At 59.1% G+C, this 13,554-nt stretch overlaps 1 protein-coding gene across 2 annotated transcripts in view; it reads left to right on the top strand.

Moving 5' to 3' along the window:
• Positions 1-370: 370 nt before the first annotated feature.
• EFNA2 (ephrin A2) overlaps positions 371-13,554 on the top strand; it is a 49,993-nt gene continuing 36,809 nt past the window's right edge. The window contains exon 1 of one of the 2 annotated variants that reach the window (XM_030032264.1): positions 371-535. In XM_030032264.1, coding sequence (XP_029888124.1) covers positions 414-535 — 122 coding nt within the window. In that variant the 5' untranslated portion in view covers positions 371-413. Of the gene's footprint in view, positions 536-2,506; positions 2,723-13,554 lie in introns of those variants that run through there. The other variant, XM_030032265.1, reaches the window with a different exon arrangement.

Raw genomic sequence — 13,554 nt, forward strand, 5'->3', positions numbered from 1 at the left:
GCAGGTGCGGAGACAGCACCGGGGCTCGAGTACCGGGCGGCGGCGGCGGCGGGGCTCGGAGGAACTTGGCCGAAGTTCGGCGGCGGGGGAGGAGGGGGGCGGGTGGGGGGGGAGGGAGGTTCCCGGTACCGGGGCTGAGCCGCGGGAACCGGCCGGTCCCCGCCGCCCAAGGGGCGCGGGATGCGGCTGCCCCGGCGCCGCCGCACCGCGGCCGCCCCCAACTTTCCCCGCTGACGGCGCCCGGGGCCGCGGGCGATGGTGAGGGCTGGCCGCCCGCCCGCCGCCGCCCGCCGCCCGCCCGCCGCCCCCGGCCGGCCCCAGGGCTCCGCCGCCCGCCGTCGTCGTCGCCGCCGCCGCCGCCGCCCCGCCGCCCCCTGAAGCGGCCGGAGCCGCGCCCGCCGCCGGCCGGGACGATGGTGCGCTGGGAGGCGGCCGCGCTGCTCGCCGCGCTCGTCGGTGTCTGCGTGTGGACCGACGAGACCGGGAAAGTTATCTCGGATCGGTACGCCGTCTACTGGAACCGGAGCAATCCCAGGTGAGGGCGGGGGCCGGTCCCGGGGCGGCGGGGGTCGGGCTGCAGCGACGCCCGAGTTGGAGTCTTCCCCCCCCCCCCCTCCGTCTCCTCCCCGGTGAGCCCGCAGCCGCCCGGTGACAGGCGGCCGCCGCCGTCCGTTGCGGGTCGGGTCCCGCTGCAGCCCCGCGGTTTGCTCCGGTGAACGGGCTGGGCGGCCCCGGGGAGGGGGAGCGGGGGTCGGTGCGGGTCCCCGGCGGTTCCTCCTCCGGCTGCCATCCCTACCCCCCCCCCCCCCCAGCGTCAGAGTTCACCGGAGGCTCCGGGGGGAGCCGTCCCCGGGGGCTGCGGCAGCCCCGGGAGCACCGCCCGCGGGTGGGTCGCGTTCCACGGGAGGCAGCGGCGGGGGGCGGGGGGTCAGTGGCGGGGGGGGGTGGTGGTGGTGGGGAGCGGCGGGGGCTGCGGCTTGGCCCCCCCCCCGGCCCCGCTGCGCCCAACTTCGGGGAAGTTCAAGTTCCTCCTCCCTGCCAGTCCCGGTTCCCCCCCCCCGGTCCCTCTCCGGGGGCGCTCGGCGAAGCTCCTGCGAAAAAAACCCGAAATACGACCCGAAAGGCGCCTGGTGCTGCCGGTGGTGGCCCCGGGAGTATTTAAAATAACGATTTCGGGGTGAAACAGTAAAATGGGCTGGTTGGGGCTGCGCTGGGGGGGACTGGGGGGGGTCTGGCCAGCCCGATGAAGCCGCTGGTGGATGGGTGCGTGTGGCCGGGAGCTGGGGGCAGCTGGGGCCCCGCTGCTGCCCCTTTTCTTTTCGTCTTGGAAAAGAAATCGCTGCCTAGTTGGTTTAGTTTCCCTGGTCTGTCTTTGAATTTAGATTTATTATTTTTTTTTTTTTAACCATCCTTTTTTTTTTTTTTTTTTTTTTTCCCCCGGTGCGAGTTTCGTCTCTCTTGTCTTTGTTCATAATTTTTGAGGAACCAAAAACTGTTGGGAGAGTTTGAAGCGAGGACGAGTTCTACTTCTGACTCAGGTGGCCGTGACCACCGGCACCCCCACCCCCTTCCTCCCCTCGGATACAAACCACAGGGTTTTGAACGGGCCGATTCGCGGGGACTCTTGTAAAAGACGAAAAAATAAAAAAAACCTGCCACCGAAACCACATTTTTTTCCCCCCAATTAATCCAAGTTAAACCGGCCCCGGCAGCGTCCCCCACCGAGCCAAGCCGAGGGTGGCGGGTCGCGTGGCGATGCTCGGTTCGCTTCTGCGGTGGGTGCCGCTGCGACCGCTGCCTTCAGGTTTGGGCTTTTCCGTTCTCTGGGTAAAACGGGTGTTTCTTTGTCCCCCGTCGGTCACAGCGGGGCCTGGCCCTCGTCCCCCCCAGCCGGGGCTGGGGCCCTGGCCGCGGCAGAGCCGGCAGGAGCTGGGGCTGCCGGCGAGGCGGTTCCTCCGGTGCTGCCCAGCTGGGAGGCTTTTCCCCTCTTGCAGTGGGAGAGCTGGGAGGAGACCCTCGGTGGCACCTTATGCACTCCTGGCCTCGTCCTGGCAGCGTCCTGGTGACACCAGCGCAGTTTATTAAAGTTCCCGGCTGCATTTCGGCGGGTGGCCGCAGGCGCCCAGAGCCGGCGGGATGCGCGCGGGGCCGAGGACCCTCGCGAGCATCGGCGGCCGGCCGCCGCGCGTCCCCTCGGGGGGACCGACCGGGTGCCGTCGTCCCCAACCTCGCGCCCTCGCGCCGCCCCAAAATTGGGGCGAGCCCGTCTCTTTGTGCGCGGCAGTGCCTTCGCCATGGGCCGCCTGCGGTGCATATGGATTTTATTATCTCCCTCACATTTTTGTGGGGGATTGTAAGAGGCAGGGAATTTTTTTTGCCCATTGCAAAGTTTTTGGTTACAGTTCCTGGTCCTCCCCAGCTCCCACACTTTGGGCTCTTTTCTTTTGTTCTCCCAAATGCCAAACATGTGCGAGGGCCCCCCCGGTCAAACGCCAGCATCCCGGCCGCTGGAGACGAGGGTGGCATCGCTGAACGGTCGGGGCCGCGGGTGAGATTTTGCACCCAAGGGTTCCTACGGTGGTGCCGATAGCCAAAAGTAGCCCCTTGTCCTTGGGTGATGGGTGTCCCAGGAGCCGGCGCGGGACCCGGTGTTCGTGATGGCTTCTGCTCAGCCTCGCGAGCCGCCCGCGTCCCCATCACTGGGATGGGTGCCGCAGAGAAGGTAGCAGGGAATTTATCCTCGAAAATAAGTGGTAGTTCATTATTACGTATATATATATATTTTTTTTTCTAAATCTGACGTTGGCAGGGAAAATATTTTCGAGGGGGGAAAATAAAATAGGGCAAAGGAAGTGTGAAGGGATAGGAGGGAAGAGCAGACAATGGCTGGTGGGTTTTAGCAGGCACATCCGCAGCGCCTGGCTCCGGGATGTGACCCAAATTTCCCCAATGTGGGAGCACCCTGTGTCGCAATCGGCCGATGCGCTGTGCGTTCCCTGCGTGTACGTTCAGGTCTCGGAATTCAAGACAATTTATTAGATGTTGCAAATATAGAAATTGCCATTGAGTTTTTTGCTTATTTCCTTTTTGAACCCAGCGGTGTTTTTATTTTGTCTGTTTCTGGAGTTACTAGAAGACTCTCTCATCCTTAAAAATGAAGAACAACGTATATATGCTTTTCCTGGTCTCTTGTTTTCCTTCTTTTTCCCCCCCCTTACCATCTCATTTAATAAGGGGGAAATCAAAAGGGATTAACAAAAAAAAAAAAAAAGGGGAAGGAAAAAAAAAAAAAAAGAGGTTAAAAATGCCCGGTGCTTGTTTGAACCCACAGACCTGATCTGGCGATAAATATTTTTCTTCAGGTTTATATTGCAATCTATATTTTATAAAAGACAGTAATAAATCTCATGGTCAATATGATTTGCCCAGCTTAGAATAATTCTATATTTCATAATTGGGTCTAAATTAAAAATAAGTGGTACCTCGGGATGCTGCAATTTGCCTGTTCTGTGGAGATATTTAGCCACTTGCTGTGGATTTACAGGTTTACTTTTTTTAAAATGATTTTGTAAGCATGCATTTGGAAAAGGATGCACGGGTTTTGCTGGGTGTAACTCCTGGGTTATCCTGGAAATAGCCAAAGGAGGAAGAATGTATCTTTATATAATAATGCGCTGTTTCGATACCCGCATAGAACTGTGGATTTTTGCTCTACAGCGCGTGCAGACGCACTAACACCGTTTCATCTCCCCGGGCGTGGGATGCGATGGCCGTGCCCGGGCAGCAGCAGGGCCGGGGCCGGCCGTGGATGCGGGTGCTCTGTGGCCGGGGCAGCGCGCCTGCGGACGGGACCACGGGGCACGAGAACTTAGCTGGGTCCGGCACCGTGGGCGGGGGTCCAGCGTCGCGGTTGGGGGTCCGGCCGGGACAGGGCTCTTCCCTCCATGGGGTCTCGGGGGCCCGCGCAGTCACTGTTTTCCAGCCGGCGTGGCCGGTGGCGTGGGAACCGCTTGCCCGTAGGGTTCTTGAGCGGATTTGCAGCCTTGGGACCCGACGAGAGGCGCAGCGGGTCGAGCCGGGCGTCCCGGAGTCTCCGCCGGTCGGACGGCATCGCCTGGGCGGGTCGGGGTCTCCAGCTTTGGCCCCCCTTGCTCACACGACCCATGCGCTGCAGCAGGATTTAGGATGAATGTCTCGGGTGCACTACAGTGCATCGTGTGGTGAAAAAACGGGGGTTTGGGAAACCTCCGCGCTACCGGGGGAAAAGGTCTGTGGGAAGGAGCGACCTGCCCTCAGAGGGTCCCTGATCCCGGGACCCCCTGACCCGCGGCCTCGGGGCTGCGACTGGAAACCTCTTGAAGGCCAAGGAAGGACGGAGGATTTAAGATTTGTTTTCGTCCCCCGCTCTACCTACAGCTATGTAATGGGCAGGTTATAGTAATTCCAGAATGACAGTGTTCCTGCAGCCAAATGCAATTCCCATATACGCTGCCGTGTGTTTCTGTATCTACAGAGAGGGAAATGTGCAAAGTATTAGGTATTTTCCTCTCTCTGTTTACAGTACAGATACAAATGCTGTAAATGGTCTAGTTTTTACCCGTGGCCTATATTTAACTGTGAGGTCATTTCTCTGCCTTGGAAGGCTTATTTTTCTGATTTTTTTTTTTTTTTTTTTTGGTTTTGTGAGCACAGCTGGGATTTCGGTTCTGCTCCTCTGCACTCCCCAATCCCAGCATTGGGAAGCCGGAGAAATGGTTTCTAGCAGGGGGATTTACCGCCGCTGGCGGGAGCCCGGGTGATGCTCGGGGACAGTGGTGACGGCAGAGCAGGACTTTTATGGGGGTCTTTTTGTGCGCCCTGTCCTTCGGGAGCGGGCGAGCGGTCCGTGCCGCAGGGATGGTGGAGTTGGGGTGAAGGAGGCACGCCTTGGGGGGGGGTGGGGTGGTGTCTGGATCGTGCTCCCCAGCCTGTCGGCTTTTGTGCCCCTTTTCTCCTGCATTGCCGTCTCCCGGAGCCACAGCCCCGGCACCCGCCGGTGCCGTCTGGCTGGTGCTTTGTCCGAGAGCTCGGTGCGCGGCAGCCGGGGCGAGGAGAGCCGTGGCGAAGCCCCGACCGGCCGGACCCGGGGCCGTGCCCCGTTAACGGCCCGAGCCTGAGCAAACTTGCCTGCCTGCGTGTGGGTCGCGAGGGGTTGCGGCCAGGGCGATGGCAGCCCGCGTGTGCCGGCCCTCCTTCGAGGGAGCGAAGACGACGCGTTTGCCTTTTTCCAGGGGAATTTGGTGCTGGAGGGGGGTGGCCAAGCGGGAGGGCTCGGCTTGGGGGGAGTGTGCGCGGCGCTGGATGCGCCCACCCATGTCTCCGTGCTGGGGCGGGTTTGGTGCCGTCTCTGCCGTGGGGCTGGTTCCCAAAACTTCTGTGTTCCGGCTCTGTCCGGTGCTGCCCGGGCTGAGACCTTTGGGGTCGGCTCCCACCCCTGCCCGCCCCCCCGCCCCAGCTCCCGTAGGCGTCACACGGGGGTCTGCACCAGTCTCTGCAAGAAACACACCCCGTTCCCCCCTCGGAGCAATTTTAACGTGAATTTTAACTCTGGCACTTGGGGGGTTCCCATATCACCGGCAGGCTGAGTCCCCTCACCGGGTGCACCGGGCTCGGGGGGCCGGGGTGGCTGGGGCTGCTGGCGCTCGGCCACGTCCTGCATCCTGGGCAATTACTGCTCTTTTAGTTTTCATCTGTTCCGTTTTCCCTTTGTGCCGAGATCATTTGCAGCCCTTCCCACCCCTCTTTTCCAGCCCGTTAAGCCGTGTTAGCTATTCTTCACCAGCCCAGGTCTGCGGCGAGCGCGGTTAATGGAGAGCAGATACAAACAGGTCCAGCGTCTCTGACAAGATTTTCTCTCTCTGCCTGTCTCTGTCTCTCTGCCTGTCCCTTTCGAGGGACCGCAATTACATTCCCTGCTGGTCGCACATTTGGTATCCAAATGCTGGCCATGCGCTGCATCCTAATGCGAGGACGGGCTGGGGGGTGCGCGGTGCTGCCGGCGGGTCAGCTGCTCCCCGGCACCCCCGGCGTCCCCCGGCTTGTCCCGGTGCGGGGAGGCACAAAGAGGATGGGAGTGAGAACGGTGCAGAGGCTGAGGGGGAGAGAGATGCCTTCAGTTACCACTGGAAAGCTTTAAAAGTACTCTTTCATATATATATATGTGTGTGTATATATATATGTACGCACACATACGTATATACACCTTACACACACACACATAAATAATACAGATGCCCAAACACACCTACGCCCACCCGGCGTACCTGCATGCGTGGGAAGGTGTGCATGCCTGTAACCATCCCTGTGTTATATACACATGTAATGCCTACCTGTGGGCTGAGGGATATAAATAGGTTTGTTTTTACATGTCTCTAAACACAGATCTCAGCATCCAGGTCTAATCTCGCCCAGCTGTCTGTCTGTCTCGCTGCGTACACACGTATGTCCCACGTGCCGGTGGCTGTGGCTATCTGTATCTGTACCTGCATACGTTTGACAAGGTTCATCTGTCGGGTTGTCTGTAAAATTGCAGCAATTGTTCTTTAAATAGCTCCTTGTTCCTGATGGTGAAAATTTCAGTTCTTTTGTGTTAGATATTAATCATGATTTTAGAGGCTTCATTTTTATCCTAGATGTTTTTCCCCACTCGGGGCAGAGATCTCGCCCTACTTCATTGGATTTAATGGCATTTATGGAAGGCAAGCAGATCTTGGCGTTGCTACCTTCAGCCCCTAAGAGGAGCGTAAATTATTTTTTCCCCCCCTCCGCCATGACCCATTGGAACCTGATGCGCTCCAGCCCCAAGTCCAGCCATTTTCCTGTGCTTTGAGCACCACCACAAAACCAAGACCAACCCCATTTTTGCCTCTGCAGGCGCGGGGGTAAGCGGCGCTTCCAGCACCGCCGACACCGCGGTCCGAGCCACCGTGGTCCGAGCCACTGTGGCAAATGGGTCTGAAGCCCGAGAAGCGCTGGTGTGAGCAGGCGGCCACCACTGATGCTTTGGTCTTTGCCAAATGAATGTGGGAGACGTCCCTGAAGCCAGCGACACCCCGAAAACAGGGCTTGTGTTTCACTGGTGCGTAGGAGGTGTTTGTGTGGGTGCAAACTCTTTGTCAGCAGCCCAGCAAGCCCTTTTCCCCCGGCCACTGGGTTTGGGGTCCCCATTGCCATCCCCACCGTGCCACCAGCCTGGGCGGGAGCCGTGTCGGGGTGACAGCACCCGTGGAGCCATTCGGGCTTGTCCAGCCCGTGCGGTGCACCGGGGCTGTTTCATCCCCAGCAGGAAAACTGGGAAGGGACGAGGCTGTGAGAGCGGGGCGGCCGGGAGGGAGCCCGTTCGGCTAGCGCCGTGCCGTGCCGCCGTCCGGGCAGGGTGCTGCAGCCCTGCACAGTCCCAGCTTGTTCCTGGGCGGTCGGAGTGTTGTTATTTATTTATTTCTCCTCCCTCCTCTCCCTCTTTGCTTGTTGATGCTGCTGTGGCTGGGCTGCTAAATAGCTTCCCATTGTTCGAGAGCTAATTACCTCTTAATGAGGCTCCTTACTCAAAAGCCAAGCAAGAGTGGAGGCTGTGGGGTGGGCTGCTTTGCAGGCGGGTGAAGGCAGGCTGCCTGGCAGGGCACTGGGTGGTGGGAGGGCTGGGGTCACCGGACCCTCCCGCGGGCACCGGTTGGGTTTGGCTCTGCCGCACCAACCGTGTGAAAATGGGGCTTCCGTGGCTGGCTGTGGTGAGCGCTGCGGCGGTGGAGCTGCCGGCCTGGAGCGTCGTCCCAAAGGGCGGCCAGTGGAATGGCTTTGCCAAAAGTTCCGTATTGAGCCCCAAAGCTGGCAACTACCGGGGGGAAACGAAAACCCTGCGGGGTTTGCCGAGGCAGCCTGTCTCTTCTGACCTTAGCCCGTCCGTTGGCAAGAGGCTGGCACCAGCCCTCGCCCCAACGGGGTTCAAGAGCTTTGGCCGGAGGGAGCTGGGCAGTGCGGATGGAGGGTCCTTGCCCCCCCCGGGGTGAGAAGCAGAAGTTTGGTCTCCACTTGCCGGATCCTGGCTCTGTCCCTGGAGTCGTGTGCATCCCTCGGGCCGGCGGGGCTGGGGTGTCACCGCGGGCACGAGGCTGCGGCGGCTCGTCCGTGTGCCGGATGGTGATGCCGCAGACGTGATGGGGTGAAAAAAAGGATCCTTCTCCCAAGGGATTGGGAAAGCACCCGCCTCCGCCCTCCCCAGCCGCCCCGCTCTGATTGAAGCTGGGCTTTGTGCCCCCGCGCCGGGGGTGGGTGGGAGGATCCCAAACTTCAGAGGGGGACGAGGCGGTCAAAGCAACAACAGTGGGGAAAAATAAAACAAAGGAGGAAAATTTACTCCCTAGAATAATAACGAAGACAGGGAATGACTTCCCCTTCCCCTGCGCCCTTGGGGAGCGCTGGGGGCAGCGAGGGGTCTGACCCCGCAGGCACTCGCAGCCCCCGAAGAGGGGAGCGAGCCCCTGCGAGCTGATGGAAGTGCAAAAGCACGTGAGATGCTGGACTGGAGCCCCAGCCTGGGCTGGTGGGAGCTTTGGGGTCGTCCCCCCTGTCCTGCCCAGCCGTCCCGGGCTGCAGCCGGGGCTCGGTCCAGCCCTGGGCGGAGGGGCTGGCTTTGTGGGGTGGCAGGGGACACCGGTGGGTCTTGGTGGGGACCAGCCTGGGGCAGGACCGGGCTGGGCAGCTGGTGCTGGATGTGGGGGTTCGGGGTGAGACTGGGGCTCCCTAGCTCCCACGCTGTCCAAAAATGCCCCCGGCTGCCCAGCTTGCCCGTGACTCGCCCGCCCGGTGAGGCTGGTGATGGTGGTGGGGGCCCGCAGCGCTCTGCCGTATCGATCCCTGGCAGTGATTTAAATGCCATAAAGCACGGCTATCGATGTCTCACGGCCTCCGGTGAAGCCAATCAGCGCTGGGGCCAGCAAGACCCACGCTCCCGTTTCAGAGCCCTGCTTGGATCCATTTGACGTTTTCCTCCGGGTCATTAATGGAGGGAGAGGGATGCAGACAGAAACGGGGATTAAGTCTTCCTTTTTTTTTTCTTTTTTTTTTTCTTTCCCCCTCCCTCTTCCTCACCTTTTAAATTTTTCCCCTCATCCCGCATTTGCTTTCCAAGACCCGGCCGTTAGAGCAGAGGAGCAGCGAGCGATGCCACTGCTGGGCAAGGGACGGCCACGGAGCCGAGCCACGTCCCGGTGGGGCTGTGCCAGAGGGGCAGCTGTGGTGGGATCCTGCTGCACGTGAGCTCTTCCTGACCTGCCAATTTTCTGCTTTTCTTGGCATTTTTCCCCCCACCCTGGCCTTGCTTTGCATTTGTGGGGTTTTCCTTTTTTTTTTTTCCCTGCAGCCGCAACCTCCGTGCGCGCACGTGTGTCGGTGCAAATGCCGCCTGCCCGGGGGCTGCCCGTGCAGAATCAGTCCCACCAAACGCCAGCCTGGCACTGGACCCGGTGCCGCTGGTCCCCCGAGATGCGGCGGTGAGTCTGCAGGCATCCGCGCAGACACCGCTGGTATTCCCACCGCCCGCTGCAGAAGCATTACCAGGATCCACGGAGTTTAAAACCGTCACTCCGTACTTTTTATTTGAATACAGGAACGGGCTTTTATTTAAGCTCCTTCCCCACGCAACCCTGAAATGCCCCCAAGAATTAAACTTTGTATTTCAGATCTTTTGTACAAAACGTAAATCTCCCCTGGCTCCGTTCCCCAGGGCCGCCGGCTTTGGCAAAAAGGCGAATAAATTGCAAAGGGGGTTTGTAATGACTGGAGATGGGAAAGACCCGTTAGATCCCCCAGCCTGTTCCTCCTCCTGATGCATCTGAATTGTCTCCTCCATCTATTTGATTAGCGTGGCGTTCAGCCTAATTTCAGTGGAAATATTTGCTGTTTCCCCTGGTGTGTCTGCAACCAAGTTTTGTAGGATTTTTTTCTGCAGAAGAGGAGAAATTATTTGTATCGGTTTATTTTTCTTTAACATTACACGGAGAGCAAAACTCTCCCATGTGCTAGGAAACAGATAAAGTGTTTAGACAGCAAATACAAATATTTCTGAGCACTCAGCCCGGCTACAGATATTTCTGCCTGTCCTCCAGCAGGATTTCTTACTGTGTCTTCTAGTGGGTTTTTATTTAGACTGGCTTGATTTTTTTTTTATTTTTATTTTTAAAAAGCCCTATTTATATTTGCAGTAAAATAAAATCAGCCAAGCCTGACCCTGTAGAGAACTCGAAAAATCCCAATTCTTCCTTTTTCCAATCCTGTTTCCACTGAGAAAAAAAGCCCCTGGACCTCGCGCCCTGCACAAAATCCAACCGCGACGGGATTATTTCGGCGGCTGAGCTTTCTGCAGCCGCGGGTGCTGGGACGGCGGCGGCACCGTCGGCCCCCCTGAGCTGGGATGTGCTGGTGGAGGTGGGGAGGGAGCTGGGGGTCTCTGGGTGTTTCCACGGGACTTGGGGGGCACAGGGCAAGGGCGGTGGCCAAGTACCTTGTACTGCAGGTACCGACCGTGCTCGGTGCAGCCAAAAAGGGGTTTATTGTTTGCTTTTTTTTTTTTTTTTTTTTTTTTTAATATTATAAATTAGGTGCTCCCTGGCAGTGTCCTGGCCTCGCCGTGCCCAGCAGCCATCCCAGTCCTGCTGGTGGCCCCGTGGGTGTCGTTGCCAGCCCGTGCCGAGTGCGGGGTGCCGGTGCGGTCAGGAGCATCCCGAGCGGCTGCCAAGGGCCGTCAAGGAGCCGGGGAAGCTCTTTCCCAGCCAGCTCGATAATCCCGATTATTATCTGGTTTCTCGATCAGGGTTGCTTATTAAACTTGGCACCGCTGGCTTTGCCGTTCCGGCCGCCTGCTTCGGCAGAGGGATTTATCTCCTGCTGACTCGGGAAGGAAATTGAGTGGAAAAACGCGGGGCAGAGCCCCCCGGGACGGTGGGGCTGGGGGTAAGGGGGGGCCGGGGGTACTCGGCCTCTGAAGTGCCAGTGGATGCTGGTCCAGCCCCAAACGGCTTTAGGACACGGGAGCGATGCTGCGGTGCGCCTGCCCCGTCCCTGCGTGCCAGCGGAGGGTCCGGTTGGTGGTGCGGGCGGCTGTGCCGCCTGGGTCGTGTCCGTCTGTCCGTGTCCCCCCGTCCGTGCTGGGTGGCTGTTGTGGCTGCATCAGGGGCTTCGCATGGTGGAACGACCCCAGTTCTGGGATGGGCGCTTTTATTTCAGTGTATTTCAGATTTATTTCATTTTATTTCCATTTTGAAATGATAGGTGTTTTAAAAGAATACGTAAACGTTTGCTAAATAGTTGTTATTTTCGCCTTGCCCTGAAATTAAAGGGAACCTTTATCAGCCTCTTCTCCCCCTTTACACCAGGAATATCAGCTTTTTCTATATTTGGGCCTTCCAGCTTGAATTCCCCTGCTTCCCATCACACAAATGTTCTTCAGTGCTTTGCTAACCAATGCTTCCTCTTGCATTTCTTCTGCAAATTTTGTTTTATTTTTACCAAGACAATTTGCTGGAGCTGCCCGTGCCTCAGCCAGTGTGCCGGCCCTTGGGAAAGGGCTTTTTGCAAATCTCGGACCAACTCCCGCCACGGCCACGGTGCTGCCGAGCGGGACACTTGGAGGTGGGCGAGATGCCGCCAGAGAAGATGCTCTCCCGAAGGGTTTCCCTCCTGGTGTTTGGTACTTGGGTGTTCATCGAAATTTCCCTTTTCTCTGCTGGAAAACTCGGAGCTGGGGCGGGTTTAGTGGTCCCAGACCCAGCTGGGCGCTGAGCGTTGGGGCATCAAATCCCGACGGAGCCTCTCAGGGGGCTGCGGTCGGCTCCTCGCTGCCCTCCCGGGGTCACCTAAAATGGGACCTGCCGCCTTTTGGGTGGGCATCTCCCACGGATCAGCCTGGATTTATTTGTCGCCCCGGAAAGCCTGGGGGCACGGGGCTGGTGGGAGGGGAGAGGGTCTCTGCGTTTGGGGGAATCTCCCTGCCGGGCTTTTTGCTGGGGGTAGAAATGTCCTGGGGTCCCCGGAGCGGCTGCGTGCCCGGTGTGGCACCGGTCCCACACAGGGAGAGGGGAATCGCCGCCTCTCCCCCCTCTCCGCTCCCCACAGCTTCTTCCTTTGGTTTTTATCCCAGCTCCTCTTTCTCGTGCCCTTCCACCATTTTCCTTCAGTTTAAAAACACTGCACAAAACCTGTAACTGCGTTTCCTTCTCCCCGCGGTGTCTGTTTGCCCGGCCGCTCTCCTGCCGGTGGGTGAGCTCCCTGCTCCCGGGGTCCCCATTTTGGGGTGGGGGCTGTCCCCCGTCCCCTCTCTGTGCACGGTGGGAGACCGGTGAGGACAGGGTAGGCTCCGAAATCCTTTATTTGGAGAAATTATTGTTAGCCTGAACCCTGCAAGGTTCTTATCTCCGCGGCAGTCTCGTGCTTCAGGGTGCGGTGTCCATCTTGGAAATCCTCCAGACTCTCTCCTTGGGTTTTCCAAGATCCTTCATGCAGGGTGGTCAGGAGGACCCGCTGCCCGTCTGTCCCCCCCAGCCCCCCCGGCTCCGGCAGCGCTGTGGGACTCAGGATGGACCCATGGCCCTGCCAGGCTGTGCCGTGCCATGTCCCGGGGGCTGTCCTGCTGCCACCGGCACCATGCTGCGGTTGTACAACCGCTGTTGGATACGGCACCGGCACGCGGCAGTTCTGGCACCAGCTCCAGCTGCAAATGCCGGTCAAAAATGGTGCTGCCGGCTTGGTTTCCAACAAAGAATCCAAACCGCCATCCAGAATAGAAATGGCTTTTGGCTCCAGTCCCCATCCAACGTCGTCTGTTGGATCGCCTCGGGTTCGCAGGTCTTGGTTTGGCTGGAGCCGGGCGCGCAGCGTGCCGAGTCCTGTGAAACACCAGGGTCCCCCTGCGCCGCGGCCCCGGTCCCGCGAGCTGGAATTAAAGGCTAAAATGAGGGATGGGAACGGGGAATGGGGATCACCCTCTGCTGCGGGACGTGTGCTGCGGAGGTGGCATCGTGCCTAAAGTTCATCGCCATGAATTGCCTTCGCCTCTCACCAGGGCTGGGCTCCCAGCTTTCCCTGCCTGCGGTCCCAGTCCGTGCTGGTTCTTGGGGTCGGTGGCTCTGAGGTCTGGACCCCCAACGGCCGCCTCTCCGGCTGGACCGGCTGGGCTCGTCCCCATCGCCATCTGCAGTTGTTCATTTTTGTTCATTTTCTGCCTTGGCTCCTTCCCGGGGCTCTCTCCGGCGTCGGGATGGGAAGCGCCGGCGGGGCTGGGCGGCAGCGGGGGGGGTTGTCGGGGGCCCGGCGTGGGCGTACAGCAACAGGAATCTGGACTCCAGAAAACATTTCGAAGCTGATTAATAATAATAAATCATAATGTTGTCTTTTCAAATAGAAAAGCTTTTGGATAAGGTGGAGGGATACTCTCACCGTTAAGACGGCGAGCTGGGGTGTGAGCTCTGGATCCGGTTTCCAGCTCGTTACACGGAGACAAATGGCTTCCTCCCTCCCAGCCTC

The sequence above is a fragment of the Aquila chrysaetos genome, chromosome 12 (assembly GCF_900496995.4).
Source record: "Aquila chrysaetos chrysaetos chromosome 12, bAquChr1.4, whole genome shotgun sequence".
Lineage (NCBI taxonomy): Eukaryota > Metazoa > Chordata > Aves > Accipitriformes > Accipitridae > Aquila > Aquila chrysaetos.